Source organism: Salvelinus namaycush, chromosome 4 (assembly GCF_016432855.1).
Source record: "Salvelinus namaycush isolate Seneca chromosome 4, SaNama_1.0, whole genome shotgun sequence".
NCBI classification, from domain to species: Eukaryota; Metazoa; Chordata; class Actinopteri; order Salmoniformes; family Salmonidae; genus Salvelinus; species Salvelinus namaycush.
In genome coordinates, this window is record NC_052310.1 from 84,166,935 (window position 1) to 84,183,176 (window position 16,242).

A 16,242-nucleotide genomic window follows, 5' to 3' on the forward strand; every position below is an offset into this window, starting at 1 on the left:
AACACATTCTCTCTCCACACAGCAGACAGTAGATCTAGAGACAGGTGTTGAAGGAGACTATAACACATTGTCTCTCCACACAGCAGACAGTAGATCTAGAGACAGGTGTTGAAGGAGACTATAACACATTCTCTCTCCACACAGCAGACAGTAGTCTAGAGACAGGTGTTAAGGAGACATAAACACATTCTCTCTCCACCACAGCAGACAGTAGGTCTAGAGACAGGTGTTGAAGGAGAACTATAACACATTCTCTCTCCACACAGCAGACAGTAGTAGTCTAGAGAAGGTGTTGAAGGAGACTATAACACATTCTCTTCCACACCAGACAGTATCTAGGACAGGTGTTGAGGAGACTATAACACACTCTCTCCACACAGCAGACAGTAGATCTAGAGACAGGTGTGAAGGAGAACTATAACACATTCTCTCTCCACACAGCAGACAGTAGATCTAGAGACAGGTGTTGAAGGAGAACTATAACACATTCTCTCTCCACACAGCAGACAGTAGGTCTAGAGACAGGTGTGAAGGAGACTATAACACATTCTCTCTCCACACAGCAGACAGTAAGTCTAGAGACAGGTGTTGAAGGAGAACTATAACACATTCTCTCTCCACACAGCAGACAGTAGGTCTAGAGACAGGTGTTGAAGGAGAACTATAACACATTCTCTCTCCACACAGCAGACAGTAGATCTGGAGACAGGTGTTGAAGGAGAACTATAACACATTCTCTCTCCACACAGCAGACAGTAGATCTGGAGACAGGTGTTGAAGGAGAACTATAACACATTCTCTCTCCACACAGCAGACAGTAGGATCTAAAGAACAGGTGTTGAAGGAGACTATAAACACATTTCTCCCACGCGACAGTAGGTCTAGAGACAGGTGTTGAAGGAGATAACACATTCTCTCTCCACACAGCAGACAGTAGATCTAGAGACCAGGTGTTGAAGGAGAACTAAACACATTCTCTCTCCACACAGCAGACAGTAGGTCTAGAGAAGGTGTTTTGAAGGAGAACTAAAACATTCTCTCTCCACACAGCAGACCAGAGTAGATCTGAGACAGGTGTTGAAGGAGACTATAACACATTCTCTCTCCACAGCAGACAGTGTTATGAGACAGGTGTGAGGAGACTATAACACATTCTCTCTCCACACAGCAGACAGTAGTCTAGAGACAGGTGTTTGAGGAGAACATAACACATTCTCTCCACACAGCAGACAGTAGGTCTGAGACAGGTGTTGAAGGAGAACTATAAACACATTCTCTCTCTCCACACAGCAGACAGTAGGTCTAGAGACAGGTGTTGAAGGAGACTATAACACATTCTCTCTCCACACAGCAGACAGTAGGTCTAGAGACAGGTGTTGAAGGAGACTATAACACATTCTCTCTCCACACAGCAGACAGTAGATCTAGAGACAGGTGTTGAAGGAACACTAAAACACATTCTCTCTCCACACAGCAGACAGTAGGTCTAGAGACAGGTGTTGAAGGAGACTATAACACATTCTCTCTACACAGCAGACAGTAGATCTAGAGACAGGTGTTGAAGGAGAACTATAACACATTCTCTCTCCACACAGCAGACAGTAGATTCTAGAGAGACGGTGGTTGAAGGAGAACTATAAACATTCTCTCTCCACACAGCAGACAGTAGATCTAGAGACAGGTGTTGAAGAGAACTATAACACATTCTCTCTCCAACAGCAGACAGTAGGTCTAGAGACAGGTGTTGAAGGAGAACTATACACATTCTCTCTCCACACAGCAGACAGTAGTCTAAGACAGGTGTTGAAGGAGAACTATAACACATTCTCTCTCCACACAGCAGACAGTAGATCTAGAGACAGGTGTTGAAGGAGAACTATAAACATTCTCTCTCCACCCAGCAGACAGTAGACTAGAGACGGTGTTGAAGAGAACTATAACACATTCTTCTCCACACAGCAGACAGTTAGGTCTAGAGACAGGTTGTTGAAGAGAATATAACACATTCTCTCTCACAACAGCAGACAGTAGGTCTAGAGACAGGGTGAAGGAGAACTAACACATTCTCGATACTCCACACAGCAGACAGTAGAATCTAGAGACAAGGTGTTGATAGGGAGAACTATAACCACATTCTCTCTCCACACAGAGCGACAGTAGGTCGTAGAGACAGGTGTTGAAGAGAACTAACACATTACTCCTCCACACACAGACAGTAGGTCTAGAGACAGGGTTGAAGGAGACTATACACATGCTCTCTCCACACAGGGCAGACAGTAGAATTAGAGGACAGGTGTTAAGAGAAACTATAAACATTTCTCTTCCACACAGCAGACAGTAGTCTAGAGACAGGTGTTGAAGGGACTATAACACTATCTCTCTCCACACAGCAGACTAGTAGATCTAGAGACAGGTGTTGAAGGAGAACTATAACACATTCTCTCCCACACAGAGACAGTAGATTAGAGACAGGTGTTGAAGGAGACTATAACACATTGTTCTCCACACAGCAGACAGTAGGTCTAGAGCAGTGTTGAAGGAGATATAAAACATTCTCTCTCCACACAGCAGACAGTAGATCTAGAGACAGGTGTTGAAGGAGAACTATAACACATTCTCTCTCCACAGGCAGACAGTAGGTCTAGAGACAGTGTTGAGAGAACTATAACACATTATCTCTCCACACAGCAGACAGTAGGTCTAGAGACAGGTTGGAAGGAGACTATAAACAACTCTCTCTCCACCAGCAGACAGTAGATCTAGAGACAGTGTCTGAAGGGGACTATAACACATTGTCTCTCCACACAGCAGACAGTAGGTCTAGAGACAGGTGTTGAAGGAGAACTATAACACATTCTCTCTCCACACAGCAGACAGTAGATCTAGAGACAGGTGTTGAAGGAGAACTATAACACATTCTCTCTCCACACAGCAGACAGAGGTTCTAGAGACAGGTGTTGAAGGAGAACTATAAACACATTCTCTCTCCACACAGCAGACAGTAGGTCTAGAGACAGGTGTTGAAGGGATATAAACACATTCTCTCTCCACACAGCAGACAGTAGGTCTAGAGACAGGTGTTGAAGGAGAACATAACACATTCTCTCCTCCACACAGCAGTACCAGTAGGTCTAGAACAGGTGTTGAAGGAGAACTATAACACATTCTCTCTCCACACAGCAGACAGTAGGTCTAGAGACAGGTGTGAAGCGAGACTATAACACCATTCTCTCTCCCACACAGCAGACTGTAGGTACTAGAGACAGGTGTTGAAGGAGAAACTATAACACATCTCTCTCCACACAGCAGACAGTAGATCTAGAGACAGGTGTTGCAGGAACTAAAACACATGTCCTCCAAACAGCGAGACAGTAGATCTAGAGACAGGTGTTGAAGGAGAAACTATAAAACAGTTCTCCTCCACACAGCAGACAGTAGGTCTAGAGACAGGGTTGAAGGAGACTATAACACATTCTCTTCCCACAGCAGACAGCTAGGTCTATAGAGACAGGTGTTGAAGGAGAAAATATAACACATTCTCTCCACACAGCAGACAGTAGGTATTAGAGACAGGTGTTGAAGGAGACTAACACATTCTCTCTCCACACAGCAACAGTAATCTAGCAGGTGTTGAAGAGAACTATAACACATTGTCTCTCCACACAGCAGACAGTAGATCTAGAGACAGGTGTTGAAGGAGACTATAAAAACATTCTCTCTCACAACAGCAGACAGTAGATCTAGAGACAGGTGTTGAAGGAGAACTATACACCATTCTCTCTCCACACAGCAGACAGTAGATCTAGAGCAGGTGTTGAAGGAGACTATAACACATTGTCTCTCCACACAGCAGACAGTATCTAGAGAAGAGTGTGAAGGAGTACTATAACCACATTCTCTTCCACACAGCAGACAGGATCTAGAGACAGGTGTTGAAGGAGAATATAACACACTTCTCTCTCCAACAGCAGACAGTAGATCTGAGAGACAGGTGTTGAAGGAGAACTATAACACATTTCTCTCCACACAGCAGACAGTAGGGTCTAGAGACAGGTGTTGAAGGAGAACTATAACACATTCTCTCTCCACACAGCAGACACGTAGGTCTAGAGAACAGGTGTTGAAGGAGAACTATAACACATTCTCTCTCCACACAGCAGACAGTAGTCTAAAGAGACAGGTGGTGAAGGAGACTATAACACTTCGTCTCTCCATCACAGCAGAAGAGTAGTCTAGAGACAGGTGGTAAGGAGAAATTATAACACATTCTCTCCACCACAGCAGGACCAGCTAGGTCTAAGGACAGGTGTTGGAAGGAGAAACTATAACACATTCTCTCTCCACATCAGCCAGACAGTAGGTCTTGAGGACAGGGTTGAAGGAGAACTATAACACATTCTTCTCCACACAGCAGACAGTAGTCTAGAGACAGGTGTTTGAAGGAGACTATAACACAATTCTCTCCACACTAGCAGGACAGTAGGTTAGAGAAGGTGTTGAAGGAGAACATATAACACATTCTCTTCCACCACAGCAGACGTAGAGTCTGGAGACAGGGTGTGAAGGAAGAACTATAACACATCTCTCTCACCACAGAGACAGTAGGTCTAGAGACCAGGTGTTAGGAGACGTATAACACATTTCTCTTCCACACAGCCCAGACAGAGGTCTAGAGAAGGTGTTGAAGGGGATATAACACATTCTCTTCTCCACACACAGACAGTAGATCTACGAGACAGTGTTTGCGGAAACTATAACACATTCTCTCTCCACACAGCAGACAGTAGGATGCTAGATGAAAGGTGTTGAAGGAGAACTATAACACATTCTCTCTCCACACACAGGACAGTAGGTCTAGGACAGGTGTTGAAGGAGACTTAACACATTCTCTCTCTACACACAGGCAGACCAGTATGGTCTAGAGACAGGTGTGAAGGAGAACTATAACACTTCTCTCTCCACACAGCAGACCAGTAGATCTGGAGACAGGGTTGAAGGGAAGAACTACAAACCACATTGTCTTTCTCCACACAGCAGACAGTAGATCTAGAGAAGGTGTGAGGAGACTATAAACACATTCTCTCTCCACACAGCAGACAGTAGATCTAGAGACAGGTGTTGAAGGAGAACTATAAACACATTCGCTCTCCACACAGCAGACAGTAGATTAGAGACAGGTGTTGAAGGAGAACTATAACACATTCTCTCTACACCAGCAGACAGTAGTCTAGAGACAGGTGTGAGGAGACTAGTAACAATTCTCTCTCCACACGCAGACAGTAGTCTAGAGACAGGTGTTGAAGGAGAACTATAACACATTCTCTCTCCAAACAGCAGACAGTGGTCTAGAGACAGGTGTTGAAGGAGAACTATAACACATTCTCTCTCACACAGCAGACAGTAGATCTAGGAGAAGGTTGGTGACTCTTTTCCAGGAGAAACTATAACCACATTCTCTCTCCAAACAGCGACAGTAGAATCTGAGACAGGTGGTGAAGGAGAACTATAACACATTCTCTCTCCACACAGCAGACAGTAGGTCTAGAGACAGGTGTGAAGGAGAACTATAACACATTCTCTTCCCACAGCAGACAGTAGATCTAGAGACAGGTGTTGAAGGAGACTATAAAACATTCTCCTCCACACAGCAGACAGTAGATCTAGAGACAGGTGTTGAAGGAGAACTATCTAACACATTCTCTCTCCACACAGCAGACAGTAGAGTCTAGAGACAGGTGTTTAAGGGAGACTATAACACATTCCTCTCCACACAGCAGACAGTAGTCTAGAGACAGGTGTTGAAGGAGAACTATACACATTCTCTCTCCACACAGCAGACAGTAGATCTAGAGACAGGTTGTTGAAGGAGAACTATAACACATTCTCTCTCCACACAGCAGACAGTAGATCTGGAGACAGGTGTTGAAGGAGAACTATAACACATTCTCTCTCCACACAGCAGACAGTAGGTCTAGAGACAGGGGTGTGAGAGAGAACTATAACACATTCTCTCTCCACACGCAGACAGTAGATCTAGAGACAGGTGTTGAAGGAGAACTATAACACATTCTCTCTCCACACAGCAGACAGTAGATCTAGAGACAGGTGTTGAAGGAGAACTATAACACATTCTCTCTCCACACAGCAGACAGTAGATCTAGAGACAGGTGTTGAAGGAGACTATAACACATTCTCTCTCCAACAGCAGACAGTAGGTCTAGAGACAAGGTGTTGAAGGAGAACTTAACACATTCTCTCTCCACACAGCAGACAGTAGATCTAGAGACAGGTGTTGAAGGAACACTAAAACACATTCTCTCTCCACACAGCAGACAGTAGGTCTAGAGACAGGTGTTGAAGGAGAACTATAACACATTCTCTCTCCACACAGCAGACAGTAGATCTAGAGACAGGTGTTGAAGGAGAAACTATAACACAATTCTCTCTCCACACAGCAGACAGTAGGTCTAGAGACAGGTGTTGAAGGAGGACTATAACACATTTCTCTCCACACAGCAGACAGTAGATCTAGAGACAGGTGTTGAAGGAGCACTAAAAACATTCTCTCTCCACACAGCAGACAGTAGTCTAGAGACAGGTGTTGAAGGAGACTATAACAACATTTCTCTTCCACACAGCAGACAGTAGATCTAGAGACAGGTGTTGAAGGAGATTATAACACATTCTCTCTCCACACAGCAGACAGTAGGTCTAGAGACAGGTGTTGAAGGAGAACTATACACACACTTCTCTCTCACACAGCAGACAGTAGATCTTAGAGACAGGTGTTGAAGGAGAACTATAACACATTCTCTCTCCACACAGCAGACAGTAGATTAGAGACAGGTGTGAAGGAGAACTATAACACATTTCTCTCTCCACACAGCAGACAGTAGATCTAGAGACAGGTGTTGAGAGGAGACTTATAACACATTCTCTCTCCACACAGCAGACAGTAGATCTAGAGAGACAGGTGTTGAAGGAGAACTATAAACACATTCGTTCTCCACACAGCAGACAGTAGGTCTAGAGACAGGTGTGAAGGAGACTATAACACATTCTCTCTCCACACAGCAGACAGTAGATCTAGAGACAGGTGTTGAAGGAGAACTATAACACATTCTCTCTCCACACAGCAGACAGTAGGTCTAGAGACAGGTGTTGAAGGAGAACTATAACACATTCTCTCTCCACACAGCAGACAGTAGGTCTAGAGACAGGTGTTGAAGGAGACTATAACACATTCTCTCTCCACACAGCAGACAGTAGATCTAGAGACAGGTGTTGAAGGAGAACTATAACACATTCTCTCTCCACACAGCAGACAGTAGGTCTAGAGACAGGTGTTGAAGGAGAACTATAACACATTCTCTCTCCACACAGCAGACAGTAGGTCTAGAGACAGGTGTTGAAGGAGACTATAACACATTCTCTCTCCACACAGCAGACAGTAGATCTAGAGGACAGGTGTGAAGGAGAACTATAACACATTTCTCTCCACACAGCAGACAGGAGATCTAGAGACAGGTGTGAAGGAGAACTATAACACATTCTCTCTCCACACAGCAGACAGTAGTCTAGAGACAGGTGTTGAAGGAGAACTATAACACATTCTCTCTCCACACAGCAGACAGTAGATCTAGAGACAGGTGTTGAAGGAGAACTATAACACATCTCTCTCCACAGCAGACAGTAGGTCTAGAGACAGGTGTTGAAGGAGAACTATAACACATTCTCTCTCCACACAGCAGACAGTAGGTCTAGAGAGACAGGTGTTGAAGGAGACTATAACACATTCTCTCTACACACACAGACAGTAGATCTAGAGACAGGTGTTGAAGGAGAACTATAACACATTCTCTCTCCACACAGCAGACAGTAGATCTAGAGACAGGTGTTGAAGGAGACTATAACACATTCTCTCTCCACACAGCAGACAGTAGGTCTAGAGACAGGTGTTGAAGGAGAACTATCCACACAGCAGACAGTAGGTCTAGAGACAGGTGTTGAAGGAGATTATAACACATTCTCTCTCCACACAGCAGACAGTCGGTCTAGAGACAGGTGTTGAATGAGAACTATCCACACAGCAGACAGTAGGTCTAGAGACAGGTGTTGAAGGAGACTATAACACATTCTCTCTCCACACAGCAGACAGTAGATCTAGAGACAGGTGTTGAAGGAGAGTAACTATAACACTCTCTCTCCACACAGCGACAGTAGATCTAGAGACAGGTGTGAAGGAGAACTAAACACATTCTCTCTCCACACAGCAGACAGTAGGCTAGAGACAGGTGTTGAAGGAGAACTTTAACACATTCTCTCTCACACAGCAGACAGTAGTCTAGAGACAGGTGTGAAGGAGAACTATAAACCATTCTCTATCCCACAGCAGACAGTAGGTCTAGAGACAGGTGTTGAAGGAGACTATAACACATTCTCTCTCCACACAGCAGACAGTAGATCTAGAGACAGGTGTTGAAGGAGAACTATAACACATTCTCTCTCCACACAGCAGACAGTAGATTAGAGACAGGTGTCTGAAAATGAAGACTATAACACATTCTCTCTCCACCACAGCAGACAGTAGGTCAGAGACAGGTTGTTGAAGGAGAACTATAACACATTCTCTCTCCACACAGCAGACAGTAGGTCTGGAGACAGGTGTTGAAGGAGACTATAACCACATTCTCTCTCACACAGCAGACAGTAGATCTGAGACAGGTGTTGAAGGAGAACTATAACACATTCTTCTCCACACAGCAGACAGTGGTCTAGAGGACAGGTGTGAAGGAGAACTATAACACATTCTCTCCCACACAGCAGACAGTAGGTCTAGAGACAGGTGTTGAAGGAGACTATAACACATTCTCTCTCCACACAGCAGACAGTAGATCTAGAGACAGGTGTTGAAGGAGAACTATAACACATTCTCTCTCCACACAGCAGACAGTAGGTCTAGAGACAGGTGTTAAGGAGACTATAAAACAATTCTCTTCCACACAGCAGACAGTAGAGATCTAGAGACAGGTGTTGAAGGAGAACTATAACACATTTCTCTCCAACACAGCAGACAGTAGGTTCTAGAGACAGGTGTGAAGGAGAACTATAAACACATTCTCTTCTCCACACCAGACAGTAGGATCTAGAGAAGGTGTGAAGGAGGACTATAAACACATTCTCTCTCCACACAGCAGACAGTAGAATCTAGAGACAGGTGTTTGAAGGCAGCATCCTGTATGACGGCTGTACGGCACGATGAAACAAGCATCCAGAACTACCTGCCTTATTGTTCATGTATTCATTCTACTCTTTTTCAGGATTACCTGTCTTATTGTTCATGTATTCATTCTTCTCTTTTTCAGGATTACCTGCCTTAGTGGTTGCCGTCTCAATGGGATTCACCAAAGCAAAAGGCTATGGGACACCCCAATAGTATGTTTTTCTCTCACTTCTTTCTACCTATATGTCACCTTGGTAGCTCTGATATTTTGGTAAAGATTATAATGTATAACGTGTGGCATTTGCTCATGGTAATCACTGTCTATATCCCAAAATGCAATTGTTTTCATTTGTAAAGCCTCATACTAATTGTGTCAATTTAAATCAGAAGTTTCATTTTCAGAAATGTTGGTAAATTAGCTTTTATTGTTAAAATAATTTATGAACGAGACTGGTGTGTTTTTTTCACTAACTAATCATGGCATGGGCTTGTTCAATGGCAAAGGAGAGCCTCACACTCTAGGAGTTGAATAACCAACGTTTGACAGACAAGCTGTGTTCATCAGGGCATAATGACAAACACTGGGGGGTCACTGCTTTATATACTTTGAAAGGACACACACAGGTGTCTGTAATCAAGGGGTTGTTCAATGATACATGTATTTGTTTCAAATCTATCACATGATGGTTTCATTTCAGAGAGACAAAGAATCATGTGTTTTTTGCTAAACTGTCACGTTCGTCATAACGATGAGACCAAGGCGCAGCGTGATTGGAATACATTCTTCTTTATTAAACAAAGAACACTTAAACAAACTAACAAAATAACAAAACAAACGTGACGCTATAAACAACTAGTGCTGACATGCAACTACACATAGACAACTACCCACAAATACAGGTGGGAAAAGGCTACCTAAGTATGGTTCTCAATCAGAGACAACGATAGACAGCTGCCTCTGATTGAGAACCACACCCGGCCAAACACACAGAAATACAAATCATAGAAAAAGGAACATAGAATGCGCACCCATATCACACCCATACCAAACCAAAATAGAGACATAAAAAGCTCTCTACGGTCAGGGTGTGACATAAACGCTATACATCCGCCTCACTCAGATAAATAAGTAGTTATACTAGGTTGTACACAGTCAAATGTAACAAATAACTACATTTTTAATAAAGAACTTTACAAATGTTACATTTGTGACATCAATGTATTACAAAAATGTAAGATAATAATAATAATATAGCTTCTTTAAATCAGAACAACAGTTTTCAGCTGTGCTAACATAATTGCAAAAGGGTTTTCTAATGATCAATTAGCCTTTTAAAATGATAAACTTGGATTAGCTAACACAACGTGCCATTGGAACACAGGAGTGATGGTGGCTGATAATGGTCCTCTGTACGCCTATGTAGATATTCCAAACAGCCGTTTCCAGCTACAATAAAAAATCTGCCGTTTCCAGCTACAATAGTCATTTACAACATTAACAATGTCTACACTGTATTTCTGATCAATTTGATGTTATTTTAATGGACAATGGCTTTTCTTTCAAAAACAAAGACATTTCTAAGTGAGCCCAGCCTTTTGAACGGTAGTGTAAATGTAAAACATTTACATTTGACGTTTGAGTCATTAAGCAGATGCTCGTATCCAGAGAGACTTACAGGTGGTGCCTTCATCCTAAGACAGCTAGGTGGGACAACAACATATCACACTTAAAGATATTTCATTCCATCTAAACAATGGATATATATCGCGTTTTGAAAAAAATATTGTTTTATTTCACCTCTAAAATCTATGGATTAAACACATCTGAGAGCAGTAATACGTTAAACACACATGAAGGTACCCACATGCAATGACTTCTGATGAAAAACACAAATGTGAAAACTTGGTTAGCTAGGCTAGGGTGAACCCTACAAACCTGACAAACCCCCAAGACAACCCCAGTTGGCATTTAAAAAGATTCTGACAATACCCCATTTCCTCCTGAGTTGTGTCCCAGCTGAATACTAGTACATAAACAATGTTTTAAAACTCTCGTTAGCATTTTATTCCCCAGTAAAACTTTCTGAAGCAGAACCACAGCATATGCTAGTGCTCCCTTGACACTGGAGGATAACACCACTGTATGCAGCTGTGCACCATTAAGTTGATGTGATTCTGGGGTTTCATTTCTTTGTGGGAGTTGGTTCGCTAGCTGATGTCTCCTCTCCAATCCACTCCTCTTCTCTTCTCCTCTCCGCTCTTCTCCCCTCTTCTCCTCTCCTCTCTTCTCCACTTCACTCCACTCCACTCCTCTCCTCTTCTCTTCTCTTCTCTTCTCTCCTCTTCTCCTCTCTTCTCCTCTCCGCTCTTCTCCTCTCTTCTCCTCTCCGCTCTTCTCCTCTCTTTTCCTCTCCTCTCTTCTCCTCTCCTCCTTTCCTCTCCTCATCTCTCTACAGCTGCTGGCTATCTCTAGAAGGTGGTCTCCTGTATGCCTTTGTTGGACCGGCAGCAGCAGTGGTTCTGGTATGTATTATAGTATTACAGTACTGCTGATTAAAGTGCATATTATAGTATTACACTACTGCTGATTAAAATACATATTATAGTGTTATTTTACAGCTGATTACAGTGCATAGTATAGTATTACAGTACTGCTGATTAAAGTATGTATTATATAATTACAGTACTGCTGATTTAAAGTATGTATTTTATTATTACAGTACTGCTGATTACAGTGTGTTTTATAGTATTACAGTACTGTTGATTAAAGTATGTATTATATAATTACAGTACTGCTGATTAAAGTACATATTATATTATTACAGTACTGCTAATTAAAGTATGTATTTATTATTACAGTACTGCTAATTAAAGTATGTATTTATTATTACAGTACTGCTGATTACAGTGTGTTTTGTAGTATTACAGTACTGCTGATTAAAGTACATATTATAGTATTACAGTACTGATAATTACAGTATGTATTTATTATTACAGTACTGCTGATTACAGTGCGTTTTGTAGTTTTACAGTACTGTTGATTAAAGTATGTATTATAGTATTACATTACTGCTGATTAAAGTATGTATTATAGTAGTACAGTACTGCTGATTAAAGTATGTATTATAGTATTACAGTACTGCTGATTAAAGTATATATTATAGTATTACAGTACTGCTGATTAAAGTATGTATTATAGTATTACAATACCGCTGATTAAAGTATGTATTATAGTATTACAGTACTGCTGATTAAAGTATGTATTATAGTATTACAGTACTGCTGATTAAAGTATATATTATAGTATTACAGTACTGCTGATTAAAGTATGTATTATAGTATTACAATACTGCTGATTAAAGTATGTATTATAGTATTACAGTACTGCTGATTAAAGTATGTATTATAGTATTACAGTACTGCTGATTAAAGTATATATTATAGTATTACAGTACTGCTGATTAAAGTATGTATTATAGTATTACAGTACTGCTGATTAAAGTATATATTATAGTATTACAGTGCTTATCTGCTCTTTAAAAGGGAGAAGGCTTGCAGTATCATTGTATGTTTAGGTGAAGTACTATTCAAGGTTGAAGGTGTGTTAATTATCCCAAACATAATATTGGTTTACAGGCAGGATGAGCATACAGTACATACAGTACATACAGTACATACAGTACATACAATACATACAGTACATACAGTACATACAGTACATACAGTACATACAATACATACAGTACATACAGTACATACAGTACATACAGTACATACAATACATACTATCACATATAAAACATAGACACAAACATAGGCTACTCATTTGTTGCCTTTTTGGTTATTCATGTAAATGTACATTTTGTAAAAGTGTAAGTGTTTGCTGAAAGAAAAGGTTAACTCTTAGTATTTACTACAATCACTGTCTACACTCTTAGTATTTACTACAATCACTGTCTACACTCTTAGTATTTACTACAATCACTGTCTACACTCTTAGAAAAAAAGGTGCTATCTAGGACCTAAAAGATTTTCGGGGCTGTGCCCATAGGAGAACCCTTTGAAGAACCCGTTTGGGTTCCAGTGAAAAAACCTTTCCGCAGAAGGTTCTACAGTGAACTCAAAAGGGTTCTACCTGGAACCAAAAAGGAAAGATTATCCTATGGGACTAGCTTTTTTATTAAGAGAGTAGCCTCCTTCCAAAATCTTGACATTTTTCATCAAAGCAGTAAGCACTGATTAAATTACATTCAAAATACTTGATTTATCCCACAAGGGGCAATTATTGCAAATCTGGTGTTACAGTGTTGGAGTTACTGTTTGTCTAAGGAGGTGCTTTTGCTTTAGAAAATAACAGCAGCTGCTGTCAGACAGACAAAGCCTCCCTGAAGGCTCTGGTGTTGGATTGAGGGGAACATAGAGGTCAGGTCTTGCGAGTTAGTACATTTAATGTCAATGCCATGAGTGAGCCATACAGCCCTAGATGTCACGTTACAACAGAGGAGAGGAAGAATTCAGGAGAGAGACCATAATAGAGGAGAGAGACCATAATAGAGGAGAGAGATCAGAATAGAGGAGAGAGATCATAATAGAGGAGAGAGATCATAATATAGAGTGATTATAATATAGAGAGATCATAATAGAGGAGATAGATCATAATATAGAGAGATCATAATATAGGAGAGAGATCATAATAGAGGAGAGAGATCATAATAGAGGAGAGAGATCAGAATAGAGGAGAGAGATCAGAATAGAAGAGAGAGATCAGAATAGAGGAGAGAGATCATAATAGAGGAGAGAGATCATAATAGAGCAGAGAGATCATAATAGAGGAGAGAGATCATAATAGAGCAGAGAGATCATACTAGAAGAGAGAGATCATACTAGATGAGAAAGATCATAATAGAGGAGAGAGATCAGAATAGAGGAGAGAGATCATAATAGAGGAGAGAGATCATAATAGAGGAGAGAGATCAGAATAGAGGAGAGAGATCATAATAGAGGAGAGAGATCAGAATAGAGGAGAGAGATCATAATAGAGGAGAGAGATCAGAATAGAGGAGAGAGATCAGAATAGAGGAGAGAGATCATAATAGAGCAGAGAGATCATACTAGAAGAGAGAGATCATACTAGATGAGAAAGATCATAATAGAGGAGAGAGATCAGAATAGAGGAGAGAGATCAGAATAGAGGAGAGACAGAATGTGTACGGTACACTAATGATGTCAATCACCTTTTGTATTTCACAAGGATAATAACATCTTATTGACATACTAATGCAGCTAACTATCCTGAAGTACACAAGTGTCTTTAGATGTGACATTGTTCCCTCACCTTATTCCAGGGCTGGGGTCCACTCCATTAGGAGGATTGGAGTTGGAATCCACATTTCTGTTTACTTCCTTTATTGAAATGGAAGTGACCCCAATCCTGCCTTGTTCCCCCTCTATGGAAATATAAATGTCAGCCTTCAGACCTTGACAGTGTCCTCTTAGTCTAATGGAGTTGTGTTGGTGAGAGCGAGAGCCATGTTTGATTCCCACCAGTTACACTGCTTTTCTCTATAAACAGTTGAATATGAGGGAGTGTAACTAGTTATATATTTTCATTAGTCTCTGGGATTCAAACCGGCGACCTTTCAGTTACTGGCCCATTTAACTGGGAGCCTACCTGCCGCCCCATATGACAAAATATATTCAGGTTTCCCTCAGGTATATGACTAAATAGATTCAGGTTTCCCTCAGGTACAGTGGGGCAAAAAAGTATTTAGTCAGCCACCAATTGTGCAAGTTCTCCCACTTAAAAAGATGAGAGAGGTCTGTAATTTTCATCATAGGTACACTTCAACTATGACAGACAAAATGAGGAAAAAAAATCCAGAAAATCACATTGTAGGATGTTTTATTAATTTATTTACAAATTATGGTGGAAAATAAGTATTTGGTCAATAACACAAGCCACAATTGGTGGCTGACTAAATACTTTTTTGCCCCACTGAATATGAATAGATATATTCAAGTTTCCCTCAGGTATATGTCTAAATATATTCAGGTTTCCCTCAGGTACATGAAAATATATGTGAAGGTTTCCCAGAAGTACCTGACTAGATATATTCAGGTTTCCCTCAGGTACATGAATATATATGTGAAGGTATTCCTTCTCTATGAACAGGTCAACATGGTGATTGGCATCCTGGTGTTCAACAAGCTGGTCTCCAGAGACGGGATTCTGGAGAAGAAGCCGAAGCATCGAGCTGGGTAAGAAACCACCTACAGCAAAGCTTTAGAATCTCTATTCTATTCTATTTCTATGAACTGTAGTATGTCTGAAGCAGCTGGGTAAGAGAGCACCTACTTATAAAATACATCGTGATACACAACAAAGACAAACAGCAACTAGTTATACTTCCTTAATTAGTTATACTTCCTTAATTGGACATTGAAAAACTCCATGTTGGCTGGAGTGTTGTCTGTATAGTTCTCCTGAGATCTGCAGTGGTCTACTTCTCCAGTCCTTTAGTGTACATGGTAGTCTGACTCCCGCTCACCACACATTCACACAGACCCTCGGGATCTCTTCATTTTCCATATGGAGATTAGACCTTGTTCTTTACTCTGGCTGATGGGAGAACATTAGAGGCATCAACATAAAGAGGTCACATCTCTCTGGGGGAGACGACGTGTGTGTGTGTGTGTGTGTGTGTGTGTGTGTGTGTGTGTGTGTGTGTGTGTGTGTGTGTGTGCGTGCCTGCGTGCGTGCGTGCGTGCGTGCGTGCGTGCGTGCGTGCGTGCGTGCCTGCGTGTCTGGGGAGAGACGCGGGAGACGTGGCAGAATCAGTCCATAATGAAAATGGTTTAAAACGCCCACCACCCATATGTCCCCAGATTGGCCCTGACTACTACTAACGAGATACAGAGTTGGTAATGCGTTATTTTCTGTCATCTTCTTGTTGGTTGGTACACCAGAATCCCTCTCAATAAACAGCCCCACATAAAGACTGGTTTATACTTGGTCTAAC

General features: G+C 41.5%; 1 protein-coding gene across 3 annotated transcripts in view; it reads left to right on the forward strand.

Annotated features, from left to right (window-relative positions):
- The first annotated feature begins 9,370 nt into the window (after positions 1–9,370).
- The window catches only part of LOC120046877 (adhesion G protein-coupled receptor B3-like), a 32,910-nt gene continuing 26,038 nt past the window's right edge, over positions 9,371–16,242 (forward strand). For all 3 annotated transcript variants that reach the window (XM_038992452.1, XM_038992454.1, XM_038992453.1), the window contains exons 1-3: positions 9,371–9,435; positions 11,680–11,746; positions 15,396–15,481. In XM_038992452.1, the coding sequence (XP_038848380.1) occupies positions 9,395–9,435; positions 11,680–11,746; positions 15,396–15,481 (194 nt within the window). In that variant the 5' untranslated portion in view covers positions 9,371–9,394. The remainder of the gene's footprint in view (positions 9,436–11,679; positions 11,747–15,395; positions 15,482–16,242) is intronic.